Source organism: Trematomus bernacchii, unplaced genomic scaffold (assembly GCF_902827165.1).
Source record: "Trematomus bernacchii unplaced genomic scaffold, fTreBer1.1, whole genome shotgun sequence".
In the NCBI taxonomy this organism is placed as follows: Eukaryota; Metazoa; Chordata; class Actinopteri; order Perciformes; family Nototheniidae; genus Trematomus; species Trematomus bernacchii.
The window spans coordinates 72,501-91,137 of record NW_022987814.1 but is presented as its reverse complement, the minus strand read 5'-3'; the positions used below and the strand labels follow the sequence as shown (position 1 = coordinate 91,137).

The following is an 18,637-nucleotide window of genomic DNA, read 5'->3' as shown; positions in this document are numbered from 1 at the left end:
ATCAGGGTGTCAACAAACAGGAACACAGGTGATCAGGTACGAGAGCTCTTTATTGTCGTGGGCCAATCAGCTGTCACTTCCTTACAGAGAGCACCGTGAGGCCACGCCTCCTCCTACAGCTGTGACATCATCGTTACTGCGTGACATCATGGTGACAACATGGAAATGGGGGGGGGCAACATTCAAGCTTTATTCATCAAAAATAAAAACAAACTTTGACAGAAACAATAAGAATATGGAGGGAGGGGCATAGATGGAGGAGGGGGGGGTGGAGGGGAGGGGGGGGGCACAGGTGTGGGGGGGGGGTAAAGATGAGCGCCATGTTCACAGGTGAAGGTGACCAGGTGTTCTGAATTGTTACCAAAAACAGCTGCAAACAAAAGATGACATCACTTCCCTTCCACCAGCTTTTCAGAATAAAACACTTATTTTTTAGCATCTTCCTAAATACCAAATAACACGTTCTCCGTCGTCCTGTTTGCAGCTGGGAGTCAGTGTGTGGTTTCAGACGGGGGTCAGTGTGTGGTTTCAGACGGGGGTCAGTGTGTGGTTTCAGACGGGGGTCAGTGTGTGGTTTCAGACGGGGGGGGGGGGGAGTTTAGAAGCACTTGCGGTGGACGATGGACGGCCCGGCCTCGTCGTACTCCTGCTTGCTGATCCACATCTGCTGGAAGGTGGACAGAGAGGCGAGGATCGAACCGCCAATCCACACCGAGTACTTCCTCTCCGGGGGGGGCAATGATCTGAGGGACAGAGCATTCATTAGGACCAATCAGACGGTTCTTCCTGTTAGATTTATCCAGTGATAGCTAAGATAAGATAGCTAACTAGATAGAAAGATAGATAGCTCGGTTAGCGACAGAAAGACAGGTACATGGATGGCTAACGTTCACTAGCCAAAGAGCTAACGTTCACTAGATCTAAAGAGCTAACGTTCACTAGCCAAAGAGCTAACGTTCACTAGCCAAAGAGCTAACGTTCACTAGATCTAAAGAGCTAACGTTCACTAGATCTAAAGAGCTAACGTTCACTAGATCTAAAGAGCTAACGTTCACTAGATCTAAAGAGCTAACGTTCATTAGCCAAAGAGCTAACGTTCACTAGATCTAAAGAGCTAACGTTCACTAGCCAAAGAGCTAACGTTCACTAGCCAAAGAGCTAACGTTCACTAGATCTAAAGAGCTAACGTTCATTAGCCAAAGAGCTAACGTTCACTAGCCAAAGAGCTAACGTTCACTAGATCCAAAGAGCTAACGTTCACTAGCCAAAGAGCTAACGTTCACTAGCCAAAGAGCTAACGTTCACTAGATCCAAAGAGCTAACGTTCACTAGATCTAAAGAGCTAACGTTCACTAGATCTAAAGAGCTAACGTTCACTAGCCAAAGAGCTAACGTTCACTAGCCAAAGAGCTAACGTTCACTAGCCAAAGAGCTAACGTTCACTAGATCTAAAGAGCTAACGTTAACTAGCCAAAGAGCTAACGTTCACTAGATCTAAAGAGCTAACGTTCACTAGATCTAAAGAGCTAACGTTCACTAGCCAAAGAGCTAACGTTCACTAGATCTAAAGAGCTAACGTTCACTAGCCAAAGAGCTAACGTTCACTAGCCAAAGAGCTAACGTTCACTAGCCAAAGAGCTAACGTTCACTAGATCTAAAGAGCTAACGTTCACTAGATCTAAAGAGCTAACGTTCACTAGCCAAAGAGCTAACGTTCACTAGCCAAAGAGCTAACGTTCACTAGCCAAAGAGCTAACGTTCATTAGATCTAAAGAGCTAACGTTCACTAGATCTAAAGAGCTAACGTTCACTAGATCTAAAGAGCTAACGTTCACTAGCCAAAGAGCTAACGTTCACTAGATCTAAAGAGCTAACGTTCACTAGCCAAAGAGCTAACGTTCATTAGATCTAAAGAGCTAACGTTCACTAGATCTAAAGAGCTAACGTTCACTAGCCAAAGAGCTAACGTTCACTAGCCAAAGAGCTAACGTTCACTAGCCAAAGAGCTAACGTTCACTAGATCTAAAGAGCTAACGTTCACTAGCCAAAGAGCTAACGTTCACTAGCCAAAGAGCTAACGTTCACTAGCCAAAGAGCTAACGTTAATTAGATCTAAAGAGCTAACGTTCACTAGCCAAAGAGCTAACGTTCATTAGATCTAAAGAGCTAACGTTCACTAGCCAAAGAGCTAACGTTCACTAGATCTAAAGAGCTAACGTTCATTAGCCAAAGAGCTAACGTTCATTAGATCTAAAGAGCTAACGTTCACTAGATCTAAAGAGCTAACGTTCACTAGATCTAAAGAGCTAACGTTCATTAGCCAAAGAGCTAACGTTCATTAGATCTAAAGAGCTAACGTTCACTAGATCTAAAGAGCTAACGTTCATTAGCCAAAGAGCTAACGTTCATTAGATCTAAAGAGCTAACGTTCACTAGATCTAAAGAGCTAACGTTCACTAGATCTAAAGAGCTAACGTTCATTAGCCAAAGAGCTAACGTTCACTAGATCTAAAGAGCTAACGTTCACTAGATCTAAAGAGCTAACGTTCACTAGATCTAAAGAGCTAACGTTCACTAGATCTAAAGAGCTAACGTTCATTAGCCAAAGAGCTAACGTTCACTAGATCTAAAGAGCTAACGTTCACTAGCCAAAGAGCTAACGTTCACTAGATCTAAAGAGCTAACGTTCACTAGATCTAAAGAGCTAACGTTCATTAGCCAAAGAGCTAACGTTCATTAGATCTAAAGAGCTAACGTTCACTAGCCAAAGAGCTAACGTTCACTAGATCTAAAGAGCTAACGTTCATTAGCCAAAGAGCTAACGTTCACTAGATCTAAAGAGCTAACGTTCATTAGCCAAAGAGCTAACGTTCATTAGATCTAAAGAGCTAACGTTCACTAGCCAAAGAGCTAACGTTCACTAGATCTAAAGAGCTAACGTTCATTAGCCAAAGAGCTAACGTTCACTAGATCTAAAGAGCTAACGTTCACTAGCCAAAGAGCTAACGTTCACTAGCCAAAGAGCTAACGTTCACTAGATCTAAAGAGCTAACGTTCATTAGCCAAAGAGCTAACGTTCACTAGCCAAAGAGCTAACGTTCACTAGCCAAAGAGCTAACGTTCACTAGCCAAAGAGCTAACGTTCACTAGATCTAAAGAGCTAATGTTCACTAGCCAAAGAGCTAACGTTCACTAGATCCAAAGAGCTAACGTTCACTAGATCTAAAGAGCTAACGTTCACTAGCCAAAGAGCTAACGTTCACTAGCCAAAGAGCTAACGTTCACTAGCCAAAGAGCTAACGTTCACTAGCCAAAGAGCTAACGTTCACTAGATCTAAAGAGCTAACGTTCACTAGATCTAAAGAGCTAACGTTCACTAGCCAAAGAGCTAACGTTCACTAGATCTAAAGAGCTAACGTTCACTAGATCTAAAGAGCTAACGTTCACTAGATCTAAAGAGCTAACGTTCACTAGCCAAAGAGCTAACGTTCACTAGCCAAAGAGCTAACGTTCACTAGCCAAAGAGCTAACGTTCACTAGATCTAAAGAGCTAACGTTCACTAGCCAAAGAGCTAACGTTCACTAGATCTAAAGAGCTAACGTTCACTAGATCTAAAGAGCTAACGTTCATTAGCCAAAGAGCTAACGTTCACTAGCCAAAGAGCTAACGTTCATTAGCCAAAGAGCTAACGTTCACTAGCCAAAGAGCTAACGTTCACTAGCCAAAGAGCTAACGTTCACTAGCCAAAGAGCTAACGTTCACTAGCCAAAGCGCTAACGTTCACTAGAGCTAACGTTCACTAGCCAAAGAGCTAACGTTCACTAGCCAAAGAGCTAACGTTCACTAGCCAAAGAGCTAACGTTCACTAGCCAAAGAGCTAACGTTCACTAGAGCTAACGTTCACTAGAGCTAACGTTCACTAGCCAAAGAGCTAACATTCACTAGCCAAAGAGCCAAAGAGCTAGTATTGCTCATGTGTGATGCTACTGGAGAACAATAGTCCTGTTTCTAAAGAACTGCTGCTTCACGTTTCTGTTTGACTGTTCTCTGCAGCTCTTCTGATGCAATACCTCCAAACCTCTCTAAAGAACCCTCTCTACTGAACCCTCTCTAAAGAACCCTCTCTACTGAACCCTCTCTAAAGAACCCTCTCTACTGAACCCTCTCTAAAGAACCCTCTCTACTGAACCCTCTCTACTGAAGAACCCTCTCTAAAGAACCCTCTCTACTGAACCCTCTCTACTGAACCCTCTCTACTGAACCCTCTCTAAAGAACCCTCTCTAAAGAACCCTCTCTACTGAACCCTCTCTACTGAACCCTCTCTACTGAACCCTCTCTAAAGAACCCTCTCTACTGAACCCTCTCTAAAGAACCCTCTCTAAAGAACCCTCTCTACTGAACCCTCTCTAAAGAACCCTCTCTACTGAACCCTCTCTACTGAACCCTCTCTAAAGAACCCTCTCTACTGAACCCTCTCTAAAGAACCCTCTCTAAAGAACCCTCTCTACTGAACCCTCTCTAAAGAACCCTCTCTACTGAACCCTCTTTACTGAACCCTCTCTACTGAACCCTCTCTAAAGAACCCTCTCTAAAGAACTCTCTCTACTGAACCCTCTCTAAAGAACCCCCTCTACTGAACCCTCTCTACTGAACCCTCTCTACTGAACCCTCTCTAAAGAACCCTCTCTAAAGAACCCTCTCTACTGAACCCTCTCTAAAGAACTCTCTCTACTGAACCCTCTCTACTGAACCCTCTCTAAAGAACCCTCTCTACTGAACCCTCTCTAAAGAACCCTCTCTAAAGAACCCTCTCTACTGAACCCTCTCTACTGAACCCTCTCTAAAGAACCCTCTCTACTGAACCCTCTCTAAAGAACCCTCTCTACTGAACCCTCTCTACTGAACCCTCTCTACTGAACCCTCTCTACTGAACCCTCTCTACTGAACCCTCTCTAAAGAACCCTCTCTAAAGAACCCTCTCTACTGAACCCTCTCTACTGAACCCTCTCTACTGAACCCTCTCTAAAGAACCCTCTCTACTGAACCCTCTCTACTGAACCCTCTATACTGAAGCCTCTCTAAAGAACCCTCTCTACTGAACCCTCTTTACTGAACCCTCTCTACTGAACCCTCTCTACTGAACCCTCTCTAAAGAACCCTCTCTAAAGAACCCTCTCTACTGAACCCTCTCTAAAGAACCCCCTCTACTGAACCCTCTCTACTGAACCCTCTCTACTGAACCCTCTCTAAAGAACCCTCTCTAAAGAACCCTCTCTACTGAACCCTCTCTACTGAACCCTCTCTAAAGAACCCTCTCTACTGAACCCTCTCTACTGAACCCTCTCTAAAGAACCCTCTCTACTGAACCCTCTCTAAAGAACCCTCTCTACTGAACCCTCTCTACTGAACCCTCTCTAAAGAACCCTCTCTACTGAACCCTCTCTAAAGAACCCTCTCTAAAGAACCCTCTCTACTGAACCCTCTCTACTGAACCCTCTCTAAAGAACCCTCTCTACTGAACCCTCTCTAAAGAACCCTCTCTAAAGAACCCTCTCTACTGAACCCTCTCTAAAGAACCCTCTCTACTGAACCCTCTCTAAAGAACCCCCTCTACTGAACCCTCTCTACTGAACCCTCTCTACTGAACCCTCTCTAAAGAACCCTCTCTAAAGAACCCTCTCTACTGAACCCTCTCTACTGAACCCTCTCTACTGAACCCTCTCTAAAGAACCCTCTCTACTGAACCCTCTCTACTGAACCCTCTCTAAAGAACCCTCTCTACTGAACCCTCTCTAAAGAACCCTCTCTACTGAACCCTCTCTAAAGAACCCTCTCTACTGAACCCTCTCTACTGAACCCTCTCTAAAGAACCCTCTCTACTGAACCCTCTCTACTGAACCCTCTCTAAAGAACCCTCTCTACTGAACCCTCTCTAAAGAACCCTCTCTACAGAACCCTCTCTAAAGAACCCTCTCTACTGAACCCCCTCTACTGAAACCAGTATCTCCAGTATTTGAGCCCCTCACCTTGATCTTCATGGTGCTGGGGGCCAGCGCTGTGATTTCCTTCTGCATCCTGTCAGCGATGCCGGGGTACATGGTGGTTCCTCCGGAGAGCACGTTGTTGGCGTACAGGTCTTTACGGATGTCGATGTCACACTTCATGATGCTGTTGTAGGTCGTCTCGTGGATCCCTGCAGACTCCATTCCTGCCGAGCGAGGGAACAGAGGAGGTTAGACACGGATCACTCTGTTTATATTTAGAGTTAAGTTTAGAGGGCTAAAAGACTCATGAAGAAGTCAAGGAAAACCCAAAGTACTTTAGTTCTAGTCCAGAGTCAAATGTCCAGTTTTTATCATTTAGAGTAAAGTTATAGCCGTGTGTCGGTCAAAGAAAACCCAAAACGACTTCAGTTGAATCCATAGAAAGAGTTTCAAACGAGAGGTGTTGGTAGTTTACTAACCGCTTACATCTTTCAATGAGAAGTTAACGCAGAACAGGTTGGTTTTAAAAACCAAAACCATGAATTTAATATCAGACCCTGAAGGTTCAATTTCATGTCAGGATTTAGGACTCATAGTGCTGAGTCATGTCAGGGACAGACAGGTGTTCAGGTGTGCAGACAGACAGGTGTTCAGGTGTACAGGTGACAGGTGTACCGATGAAGGAGGGCTGGAACAGCGTCTCCGGGCAGCGGAACCTCTCGTTGCCGATGGTGATGACCTGTCCGTCAGGGAGCTCGTAGCTCTTCTCCAGAGACGTGGAGGTCGCTGCGGTCCCCATCTCGTTCTCAAAGTCCAGAGCCACGTAGCACAGCTTCTCCTTAATGTCCCGCACGATCTCCCTCTCCGCTGCACACACACACACACAGACACACACACACACACACACACACACACACACACACACACACACACACACACACACACACACACACAAGTTACAGACGTTAGCGTGGATCAGCCTTTATGCAGAAGATACACACATTTATCTCACAATGGTGTGTGTGTGTGTGTGTGTGTGTGTGTGTGTGTGTGTGTGTGTGTGTGTGTGTGTGTGTGTGTGTGTGTGTGTGTGTGTGGTGGAGGATGAAGATGTACCGGTGGTGACGAAGCTGTACCCCCTCTCTGTGAGGATCTTCATGAGGTAGTCAGTGAGGTCCCTCCCGGCCAGGTCCAGCCTCATGATGGCGTGCGGCAGAGCGTAGCCTTCGTAGATCGGGACGTTGTGAGTGACGCCGTCTCCGGAGTCCAGCACGATGCCTGTCAATCAAACTTTATTAACACTGAACAGAACAAACATTACAGGAGGAGAAGAATCACTGTGTTTAACGTTTAACCTGTTAAGCCCGAGAGACCCCGGTACCGACGCCCTCCCGCAACATCTTGCAGGAAACAGTGTCTGAGGGCATGTTCATTTAATAAACTATGAATGTTTTATATCCATGTAACAGGAAGAAACTCATCTAACTGATCTTTTTTTTTTTTTTTTCAAAAGAAAACCCACAATGCTAACACTGAGCCTCTGAATTAGCAACGAGCGAAAAATGCTAACACCTTACTGCACCGAAAATCACTCACAAAACCTTATGTATCTTTTCACCACATCCAACACTTCGTTTCACATCGTGAGGTGACACAGAATCGATGGGTACCCTCATTACCACTGAATTATACGTATTTGCGACGTTATAAACAAAAACAGACATCAAAACAGGTGACGCTAGGTAGCTAAAAATGCTAACATTTTTACCTTGGCTCTGTAGTCTCTCCAAAGTGGTCTTCAATGGCATTAAAACGATAAAAACGCTGCTGAAGTTAATCCATAGGTTAATCTAATGTGTCTGTGTCCCTTTGAAATGATTTCTGATAATCCATAAGCATTAAAACTGCTTTTCCGTTTCCAGATGTCAAAGCTAGAGATAGGTTCACTCTGACGGAAAATTACATGCGCGCAGCCCCCACCTTTTCTCTTCACAACGAGTGTGTGTGGGGGACTCCCCCTTCGATTCTAATGGCTCTAACGGTCAGAAAGAGGTGTCAACCATCAAAATCGAGCAAGGGGGGCCAGAGATATGGAAAATTCACCCAAATGACCCCAGAAGTGGTTTATTTTTGCTAAACCTCTCTAAAAAGGTCAAATATCACTTGTTTTGCATCAATCTTGATACAGGGTACTTATTATATGTTGTACTTTGGATTCCTAAAGCTTTTAGTCTACTAACCCATCATCCAAGGGTAGTTTTCACTATAAGTAAAAAATAATTTTTGGACGGACACTATAATTTACAGTTTTTTACTATGTAAAATCTGAATTGTCTTTAAAATAAAAGCATCTATATTGATTCTGACTTTTCTACATCCAACTCACAGGTTTATCATTACTTTGAGAAAAAAGATTATTAATTTAACCCTTTTAGAAGGGAAGATATGGTCATTTGTTCTGGGAATGGCATTTTGGAGCCTGAGACCTGAAAAACAGGCTCAGGGCTTAACAGGTTAAAGGAAGTCTGAGTTACCAACTTGGGGCTTTTATTTTGAAACTCAAGCATCGTCCAGGCTCAGCTCAACTGCTATTAAAGTTATTAAAAGAAGTCGAATCACAATAGTCTTAAAGTCTGAGTCCCATGTTTAAAGGGTTTCTTGGGTCGACGGAAAAACAACAAATAAAGTTGTAAAGGTTTGAATTCTGTCACAGCCTTACTTTATTTTTAGAAAAGGCTGGATTTTCAAAATAAAAGCCTCAAGACGTTAATATGTACAAATGTAAATCTTGAACCTATTTTCATTTAATTTCTACTTCCTCCATCCTTTAATGTACAGAGTGTGGTCCAACCTGTGGTTCTCCCCGAGGCGTACAGAGAGAGGACAGCCTGGATCGCCACGTACATGGCGGGAACGTTAAAGGTCTCGAACATGATCTGAAATTATACAAAATACAAAGAAAAACATTGAAATACTATTAATAATTACACACATATAAAATATTAACACATAAATAAAGTTCATTTAAAGATCATAAATAAATAATCATTTCAGTGAAAGCATTTAGTCACTGGTTATATGTAGTACTGTGTATTCAAGTATATTATAGAAGTATTATCAGTAGTACTAGTAGTATTATACCTGCGTCATCTTAGCCTTAACCTTCTGTCATTGTGTGATATGTAGGAGTATGTGTTTGTACTGCAGTATAATCAGCATTAGTATCAGTAGTAGTAGTATCAGTAGTATAAGTAGTATCACTATACGTAGTAGTATTAGTAGTATTTTAAATTGTATTATGTAGTATAAGTAGTATAAGTACCTGAGTCATCTTCTCCCTGTTGGCTTTGGAGTTTAGAGGGGCTTCGGTCAGGAGGGTGTAGTATGTGTTGTGTATTATAGTAGTATTATAGTAGTATCAGTAGTATTATAGTAGTATTATAGTAGTATCAGTAGTATTATAGTAGTATTATAGTAGTATCAGTAGTATTATAGTAGTATCAGTAGTATTATAGTAGTATCAGTAGTATTATAGTAGTATTATAGTAGTATCAGTAGTATTATAGTAGTATTATAGTAGTATCAGTAGTATTATACTAGTATTATAGTAGTATCAGTAGTATTATAGTAGTATCAGTAGTATTATAGTAGTATTATAGTAGTATCAGTAGTATTATAGTAGTATTATAGTAGTATCAGTAGTATTATAGTAGTATCAGTAGTAGTAGTATCAGTAGTAGTAGTATCAGTGGTATAAGTACCTGGGTCATCTTCTCCCTGTTGGCTTTGGGGTTCAGAGGGGCTTCGGTCAGGAGGGTGGGGTGTTCCTCCGGAGCGACTCTCAGCTCGTTGTAGAACGAGTGGTGCCAGATCTGCAGCGGGACACACATTAATACCTCATCATATATCATATATAACATTAAATGATATTAACAGATGTTTTAAAGACCTTCTCCATGTCGTCCCAGTTGGTGATGATGCCGTGTTCGATGGGATATTTGAGCGTTAGGATTCCTCTCTTACTCTGAGCCTCGTCTCCAACGTAGCTGTCCTTCTGCCCCATGCCCACCATCACCCCCTGAAACACACGATCAATAACACTGATCACTATGTAACACAGCTGATAAAACATGCCCACCATCACCCCCTGAAACACACGATCAATAACACTGATCACTATGTAACACAGCTGATAAAACATGCCCACCATCACCCCCTGAAACACACGATCAATAACACTGATCACTATGTAACACAGCTGATAAAACATGCCCACCATCACCCCCTGAAACACACGATCAATGGCAGCTCACCTGGTGGCGGGGCCTCCCCACGATGGAGGGGAACACGGCTCTGGGAGCGTCGTCTCCGGCGAAGCCAGCCTTACAGAGACCGGAGCCGTTATCACAGACCAGAGCGGTGCTTTCCTCGTCGTCACACATGGTCCTGACTGTAGGGGGCGCTGTGGGGAGAACATCGATCAATAACTGCTCCTGACTGTAGGGGGCGCTGTGGGGAGAACATCGATCAATAACTGCTCCTGACTGTAGGGGGCGCTGTGGGGAGAACATCGATCAATAACTGCTCCTGACTGTAGGGGGCGCTGTGCGGAGAACATCGATCAATAACTGCTCCTGACTGTCCTGACACATCCTTTCCTCAAGTAGAAGTACACACTTTACTCAAGTAGAAGTACAGATACTCGTGTTTAAAGATACTCTGGTGAAAGTAGAAGTACTGACTAAACTTCTTTACTCAAGTCAAAGTAAAGAGGCTTTGAAATGTACTTCAGTAAAAAGTACCCATAACTAGCAGCTGTTTTAAAGAGTACCTGACCTCCCTTTATATTAATAGAACAATAATGTCATTGTTAGCTAATGAATGTTTCCATGCTGAACAACGGCAACATGACAACGTTTTCATTGGTCCCTCTTCTTTAGAGAAGACCAGGAAATGATGGATACACGGATCGTGTTCAAATCAATAGGCACGCAATGACTCTAAATAATAATGATCACGCCACCAAACACACATTCAAACTAAAGGAACCAGCCTGTTTGGGAAATGTGAGAAGTAGAAAGTACAGGTATTTGGGTTCAACATGTAAGAAGTAGAAAGTACAGGTATTTGTGTTCAACATGTAAGAAGTAGAAAGTACAGGTATTTGGGTTCAACATGTAAGAAGTAGAAAGTACAGGTATTTGTGTTCAACATGTGAGAAGTAGAAAGTACAGGTATTTGTGTTCAACATGTAAGAAGTAGAAAGTACAGGTATTTGTGTTCAACATGTAAGAAGTAGAAAGTACAGGTATTTGTGTTCAACATGTAAGAAGTAGAAAGTACAGGTATTTGGGTTCAACATGTAAGAAGTAGAAAGTACAGGTATTTGTGTTCAACATGTAAGAAGTAGAAAGTACAGGTATTTGGGTTCAACATGTAAGAAGTAGAAAGTACAGGTATTTGGGTTCAAAATGTAAGAAGTAGAAAGTACAGGTATTTGTGTTCAACATGTAAGAAGTAGAAAGTACAGGTATTTGGGTTCAACATGTGAGAAGTAGAAAGTACAGGTATTTGGGTTCAACATGTAAGAAGTAGAAAGTACAAAGCTGTCAGAAAAATAAGTAGTGGAATAAAGTACTGATACCAGAAACATGTACTTAAGTACAGTAACAAAGTATTTGTACTCCACGACTGCCCCCCTCTGGTCAGTGATGGAGACCTGAAGAAACATCCAGGGTTTTATTCGGTATTCTTTGCTCACGATTCAAGTCTCCTTCTCTCGTAGGAACGGAGTCTATCTGGAATCTCAACCTCCAACAATGCAACTTAAATATATATAAAACTGAAAAACACATTTTAAAAACTGTAAGAGTGCAAGAGAAAGAGAGGACCAGTGTGCAGGAGTCTGTAAAGATGTCAATAATTAGATAAACTACAGCGTGTAGAGGTAAATCCTGCAGAGCTTAATAAATACTGAGTACAGATGAAAGCTCTGAAGGCTCTTTGAGTGTTATCGAGACCCTCAGAGAACGTGAGATATAAAAACTAATGGTGTCAGTGATGCAGTTAATGCTGATATTTGTGAGTTGACTATCTGTGAGTTGACTATCTGTGTTCCACCTGAGACTCACTGATTCTCAAAAACACCAAACATGGATATGTGAGGTTTTCGTGTGACATCACCCTCCCTCAATACTCCTGCATTAAACAACAGTGCACTCTGGGAAAACTTCCTAATTCGGGCATGAAGCTGAGAGTCCTGCCTGAGTTTGGTATGCTCTCCTTCTCTCTCTCTCTCTCTCTCTCTCTCTCTCTCTCTCTCCTCTCTCCTCCTCTCTCTCGTCTCTCTCTCTCTCTCTCTCTCTCTCTCTCTCTCTCTCTCTCTCTCTCTCTCTCTCTCTCTCTCTCTCTCTCTCTCTCTCTCTCTCTCCCCCCCTCACAGTGACTTTAGTCCATATTTAGTCATCAGATTTGGATTCAGATATTTGTGTGATCAGCCTCTCAGGAGACGCTGGGTTTTCTCTGCCCTCAGTTCTGTCTGCTGCTCTGTTTGAGTGTGTTTTGAAAGGCAGAGATGGATGACAGGGACTCTGTATACAAAGGACACACCCAGTACCCCCCCCCCCCCCCCCCCCCCCCCCCCTTTAACCACTAGCTGTCACTCAAAGAGAGACAAACCAACCAGGAAGTGACACTCTAAAAGACTACAAATAGACTCAAAAGAACTACAAATAGATGATTACGGGTTTCACAAGACGAGTAAAAGGGAAAACTACTTTTGGTTGGGACACATTTTTCTGAACTCGTCTTAAACAAGCAAAATAAATCTAGAGAGATCTAAAGAGTGCTAACGTTAGCTTAGCCGTGTCATTTAAGTCGATAGTGAAGCTAATGTTTGTAATGCTAAACATGTTAGCTGTGTTAAGGTAAGGACATTAAGGGACAAACTGAGGTTTGAAGGTGTATTTTCCCTCATGTTCAGCAGCTGTAGCGCCCCCTGCTGGATGTTAAACAGCAGCTGATAATACAAGTGTTAAATACTCACATGTAGCATTTAGCTTTTAGCATTTAGCACATCCAGACTTTTAAATCTATTTCTCTTAACACTTATTACTAACTAACTAACTTATTACCAATTTCATTACTTTTGGCTCTTAAATATTGAAATTCTAAATAATAATAAAATATATTTAACATTAGCATCACATAAACTCAAGATAATCAAACCTTTATTTAAACATGTAAAACATAATTCAGACTTCAGGGCTCAGCTCAACCTGTATATCAAATATTGCATCTTGTGCCTGCCAGTCGTGACTCAGGGCACCTGACATCACAAACCCCGTCAGAAAGCCCCTTACCCTCTCACTCAGAACACAGAGTTTAAAACAAAGAGGAGAGGGAGACCTTTAAGAAGAGTCTTTAACTGAGTTTTAAACAACAACACTAAGTTAAACTGAGCAGAAAACAAGAAGGAGACAACAACAACAACAACAACAACAACAGAAACATAACGGGAGGCTCAGCAGGAGCAGCAGGGAGGAGAGGAGGACTTCCCGCAGGTGAGGAGACAGAGAGGAGACAGGGAGGTGACAGGTGAGGAGACAGAGAGGAGACAGGGAGGAGACAGGTGAGGAGACAGAGAGGAGACAGGGAGGAGACAGGTGAGGAGACAGAGAGGAGACAGGGAGGAGACAGGAAGGGAAGCAGGAGGTGAGAAGGAGGGGATCACATGATGGAGAGGAGACATAGAGAGGAGGTTACACCAAGTCAAAGGGAGGTTTGAAAGGAGGTGAAAGAGGAGAGACAGGAAGGACACGAGAGGAGAGGAGGCGAGGAGTCGAGGAGTCCAGATGAAGCAGGAGACAGAAAGACCTGTTTAAGAGGAGACGATATCCTGCAGGTTTGTTACAATAAAAAGTGAGAAAAAGAGCAGAGAGGAGGTTAAGAGGAGGTGAAGATGAGCAGAGAGGAGGTGAGGATGATGATGAAGATGATGAAGATGAAGGAGGTGATGGAGGTCTTACCGTGTGAGCCTGCTGGGTGATGGGGGGGAGACAGAAGTGAGGCTCAGAGTCGAGGAGTCCAGTTTATCAACTCTCTCTCACCCTGATCCTCCTCCCCCCCCTCCCCCCCTCCTCTCCTCCTCCTCCCCCCCCTCCTCTCTCTCCTCTCTCTCCCTTCTCCTTATAGGGCAGGCCCTGAGGGCAGCAGCCAATCAGAGAGCTGCGTGCTGCAGGACGTTCTCCCAGCATGCAGCATTCCTCCATCAGTGTTTACATTCAGAGAGGAGGCGCTGCAGCTACTACAGAAATACTACTGCATGTACTAATATTAACTTCTGTCATACTGCATGTACTAATACTACGTACTGTCATACTGCATGTACTAATACTACGTACTGTCATACTGCATGTACTAATACTACGTACTGTCATACTGCATGTACTAATACTACGTACTGTCATACTGCATGTACTAATACTACGTACTGTCATACTGCATGTACTAATTCAAATTCATTAAATTCAAAGGTGTTCTCATCAGATGCTCAGCAGCTTCAGGGAAGAGACAATGAAACTCTTCTGACCTGAGATCCTCCAACAATGCAACATATATCATCAAATACACAAATACACAAATACAAAAATACAAAATACAAAATGACAGTAGGTAGTATTAGTACATGCAGTGTGACAATAGGTAGTATTAGTACAAGCACTGTGACAGTAGGTAGTATTAGTACATGCAGTGTGACAGTAGGTAGTATTAGTACATGCAGTGTGACAGTAGGTAGTATTAGTACATGCAGTGTGACAGTAGGTAGTATTAGTACATGCAGTGTGACAGTAGGTAGTATTAGTACATGCAGTGTGACAGTAGGTAGTATTAGTACATGCAGTGTGACAGTAGGTCTATTAGTACATGCAGTGTGACAGTAGGTAGTATTAGTACATGCAGTGTGACAGTAGGTAGTATTAGTACATGCAGTGTGACAGTAAGTAGTATTAGTACATGCAGTGTGACAGTAGGTAGTATTAGTACATGCAGTGTGACAGTAGGTAGTATTAGTACATGCAGTGTGACAGTAGGTAGTATTAGTACATGCAGTGTGACAGTAGGTAGTATTAGTACATGCAGTGTGACAGTAGGTAGTATTAGTACATGCAGTGTGACAGTAGGTAGTATTAGTACATGCAGTGTGACAGTAGGTAGTATTAGTACATGCAGTGTGACAGTAGGTAGTATTAGTACATGCAGTGTGACAGTAGGTAGTATTAGTACATGCAGTGTGACAGTAGGTAGTATTAGTACATGCACTAGGTAGTATTAACAGTTGTCATCCCCTTCTTATAGCTTTAAGCTAAGGTAGGCTAACAGTTAGCCCTGCTTCTAAGCTAACACTGAAGCTGAACAGCTTCACTATTATTTGTGCTAAGCTAAGCCCACATTTAGCTGCTGACAGGTCTCCTGTTCCTCAGCTGAAAGCACTTTATTGTGGAGGGGCTCCACAGGAAGTGATGAAGAGTTGAGGTTTTTTAATCTGTAAGTGATGAAGAGTTGAGGTTTTTTAATCTGTAAGTGATGAAGAGTTGAGGTTTTTTAATCTGTAAGTGATGAAGAGTTGAGGTTTTTTAATCTGTAAGTGATGAAGAGTTGAGGTTTTTTAATCTGTAAATGATGAAGAGTTGAGTTTTTTTAATCTGTAAGTGATGAAGGTGATCCTGTTGACAGTCAGCAGCTCAGACTGACCTCTCTGAACACTGAGAGAGCTACAGGGAGGCTAACAGAGTGCTAAGGGTGTGCTGACAGAGTGCTAACAGAGTGCTAACGGTGTGCTAATGGTTGTGCTAACAGTGTGCTAACAGAGTGGTAACAGTGTGCTAATGGTGTGCTAACAGTGTGCTAACGGTGTGCTAATGGTGTGCTAACAGTGTGCTAACAGTGTGCTAATGGTGTGCTAACAGAGTGCTAACATTGTGCTAACGGTGTGCTAACAGTGTGCTAACTGTGTTCTCACGAACTAACTGGAATCAGCAGCGCTAACACCAGCATTTATAACATTTGATGCTAATGTTATTTCTATAAAATGCTCATGAGGGGTGACCACATTTTAAAAACCAGGACCCTTGAGTTTACTGCACATTTATCATATTTCATCAGGAAAAGGATAATTGTTTTAGCACCTAGCTACGATGCTAAAGCAGAGACGAGCTACATGTGTCCGTCTGTTCACATTCAACAGAATAACAGCTTTCACTGAAAGGAGGTTTTTAACATTAGCATTATGGGACATGTCTTTAATAACTGAAGGAGCCTCAGACTGAAGGAGCCTCAGACTGAAGGAGCTGAAGGAGCCTCAGACTGAAGGAGCCTCAGACTGAAGGAGAGCCTCAGACTGAAGGAGCCTCAGACTGAAGGAGCTGAAGGAGCCTCAGACTGAAGGAGCCTCAGACTGAAGGAGAGCCTCAGACTGAAGGAGCCTCAGACTGAAGGAGCCTCAGATTGAAGGAGAGCCTCAGACTGAAGGAGCCTCAGACTGAAGGAGCTGAAGGAGCCTCAGACTGAAGGAGAGCCTCAGACTGAAGGAGCCTCAGACTGAAGGAGCCTCAGACTGAAGGAGAGCCTCAGACTGAAGGAGCCTCAGACTGAAGGAGCCTCAGACTGAAGGAGCCTCAGACTGAAGGAGCCTCAGAAGGAGCCTCAGACCTCAGACTGAAGGAGCCTCAGAAGGAGCCTCAGACTGAAGGAGCCTCAGAAGGAGCCTCAGACTGAAGGAGCCTCAGACTGAAGGAGCCTCAGACTGCTGCGTCTCTCCTTAAAAGGAAGCTACGAGGAAAATAAAACGTCCTCCTTCTACTGAGGAAGAGGAGGAGGAAGAGGAGGAGATGTGTCTGTAGCTTTAACGCCAAAAAAGGAAGCCGGGCGGTAAATAAGAGCAGCTCCTCCTCTTCATCTTCCTCCTCCTCCTCTCGTCTCCTTCCTCTTCCTCCTCTTCTTCCTCCTCTCCTCTCGGGGGTGTGGTCCTCCTCATAATGTCCTTGTTTAGCTGTGCTCTTCCTCTCCTCCTCTTCATCGCTCCATTCCTCTGTGATTCCCCTCTTCATCACTCAGCTGCTGTGACCAGTGACCAAACAAACACTTGCTATTTTTTTTCAAGTTGTACAATTTAAAAATGTTAGAAATGTGTTATATTTAGAAGTTAATATTTAATCTACATTTATAATAAGTCCTTTCTGTAACTCCAGAGAAACACCTTATTAGGAACTGTTTGATACGAAGCTATGAATTACATTTTACACATTTAGTTATAAATTACTCTAAATATAATGTGTAAGATAACTTCATCTTATCTTTAATACTTTATCTGAAAGTACTTCTCCCAGTCTCCTGCTGCCTTAAACAGAGAAAACACACACACACACACACACACACACATTCCTGAGCTAGCTGTGTGTTGATGTTTCATCGGCCAATCAGAAACAGTTTCAAACGTCCAGCTGTTTTCCCATTTTCGGTCAAAGTCCAGGCAGTGTGTGTGTGTGTGTGTGTGTGTGTGTGTGTGTGTGTGTGTGTGTGTGTGTGTGTGTGTGTGTGTGTGTGTGTGTGTGTGTGTGTGTGTCTTCACCTACTTACTGAAGGGAAATGTCAGACTGTGTGAAACATGATAACTATAATAATATATATATAAGATTAATAAAAGCTTTGCTTATTCATACAAAACTCCTGATTAATTATTTACATGTGAAATAGTTTTTAATAAATGTTTCAAACGTTAACGTAGGGGACGTCCTCACACTTTAACTGAACCCTCCTAACCCAAAGACAGACCCTTAAAATATATAAAATATCCCCTCACATGTATGTGTCCATCACTTTCATTTCAATAATTTATGTCTTTAAATTATAATTTTTTATTCAAAAGAGTATTTTGGCAATGTGACATTCCTGTGGTGCCCCCTTTAGGTCACACAGTGTTACTGCAGGAATCCTGTAGTAACGCTGTGTGACCTGCAGGGCTCCTGTAGTAACACTGAGTGACCTGCAGGACTCCTCTGTAGTAACACTGAGTGACCTGCAGGACTCCTCTGTAGTAACACTGAGTGACCTGCAGGACTCCTCTGTAGTAACGCTGTGTGACCTGCAGGACTCCTCTGTAGTAACACTGAGTGACCTGCAGGACTCCTCTGTAGTAACACTGTGTGACCTGCAGGAGTCCTGTAGTAACACTGAGTGACCTGCAGGACTCCTCTGTAGTAACGCTGTGTGACCTGCAGGACTCCTCTGTAGTAACACTGAGTGACCTGCAGGACTCCTCTGTAGTAACACTGTGTGACCTGCAGGAGTCCTGTAGTAACACTGAGTGACCTGCAGGACTCCTGTAGTAACACTGAGTGACCTGCAGGACTCCTGTAGTAACACTGAGTGACCTGCAGGACTCCTCTGTAGTAACACTGTGTGACCTGCAGGGCTCCTGTAGTAACACTGTGTGACCTGCAGGGCTCCTGTAGTAACACTGAGTGACCTGCAGGAGTCCTGTAGTAACACTGAGTGACCTGCAGGGCTCCTGTAGTAACACTGAGTGACCTGCATGAGTCCTGTAGTAACACTGTGTGACCTGCAGGGCTCCTGTAGTAACACTGAGTGACC

General features: G+C 43.2%; 1 protein-coding gene across 2 annotated transcripts; it reads right to left on the bottom strand.

The window, feature by feature from the left end:
• Positions 1 to 32: 32 nt before the first annotated feature.
• On the bottom strand, positions 33 to 14,114 carry LOC117498792 (actin, alpha skeletal muscle B-like). Of its 2 annotated transcripts, none has more exons than XM_034150942.1 (9): positions 14,014 to 14,114; positions 10,300 to 10,448; positions 9,936 to 10,064; positions 9,748 to 9,858; positions 8,838 to 8,922; positions 7,103 to 7,264; positions 6,662 to 6,853; positions 6,027 to 6,210; positions 33 to 740 (listed from the first exon to the last, which is right to left on the bottom strand). In XM_034150942.1, exons 2-9 carry the CDS (start codon positions 10,426 to 10,428, stop codon positions 599 to 601), a joined length of 1,134 nt encoding a protein of 377 aa, XP_034006833.1. In that variant the 5' UTR covers positions 10,429 to 10,448; positions 14,014 to 14,114; the 3' UTR covers positions 33 to 598. The 2 variants fall into 2 exon arrangements, with proteins under 2 accessions (XP_034006833.1, XP_034006832.1); XM_034150941.1 differs by having other exon boundaries at positions 33 to 743; positions 6,029 to 6,210.
• Positions 14,115 to 18,637: the final 4,523 nt, after the last annotated feature.

What these genes read in the sequence shown, in the direction of transcription:
- LOC117498792 (XM_034150941.1), bottom strand. Translation starts at nt 10,428, where the DNA reads ATGTGTGACGACGAGGAAAGCACCGCTCTGGTCTGTGATAACGGCTCC. An exon ending in CGCCTCGGGGAGAACCACAG is followed by an intron (nt 7,265 to 8,837) that starts GTTGGACCACAC and finishes TTTGATTGACAG; the next exon opens with GCATCGTGCTGGACTCCGGA. An exon ending in GTTCCAGCCCTCCTTCATCG is followed by an intron (nt 6,211 to 6,661) that starts GTACACCTGTCA and finishes CTCGCTCGGCAG; the next exon opens with GAATGGAGTCTGCAGGGATC.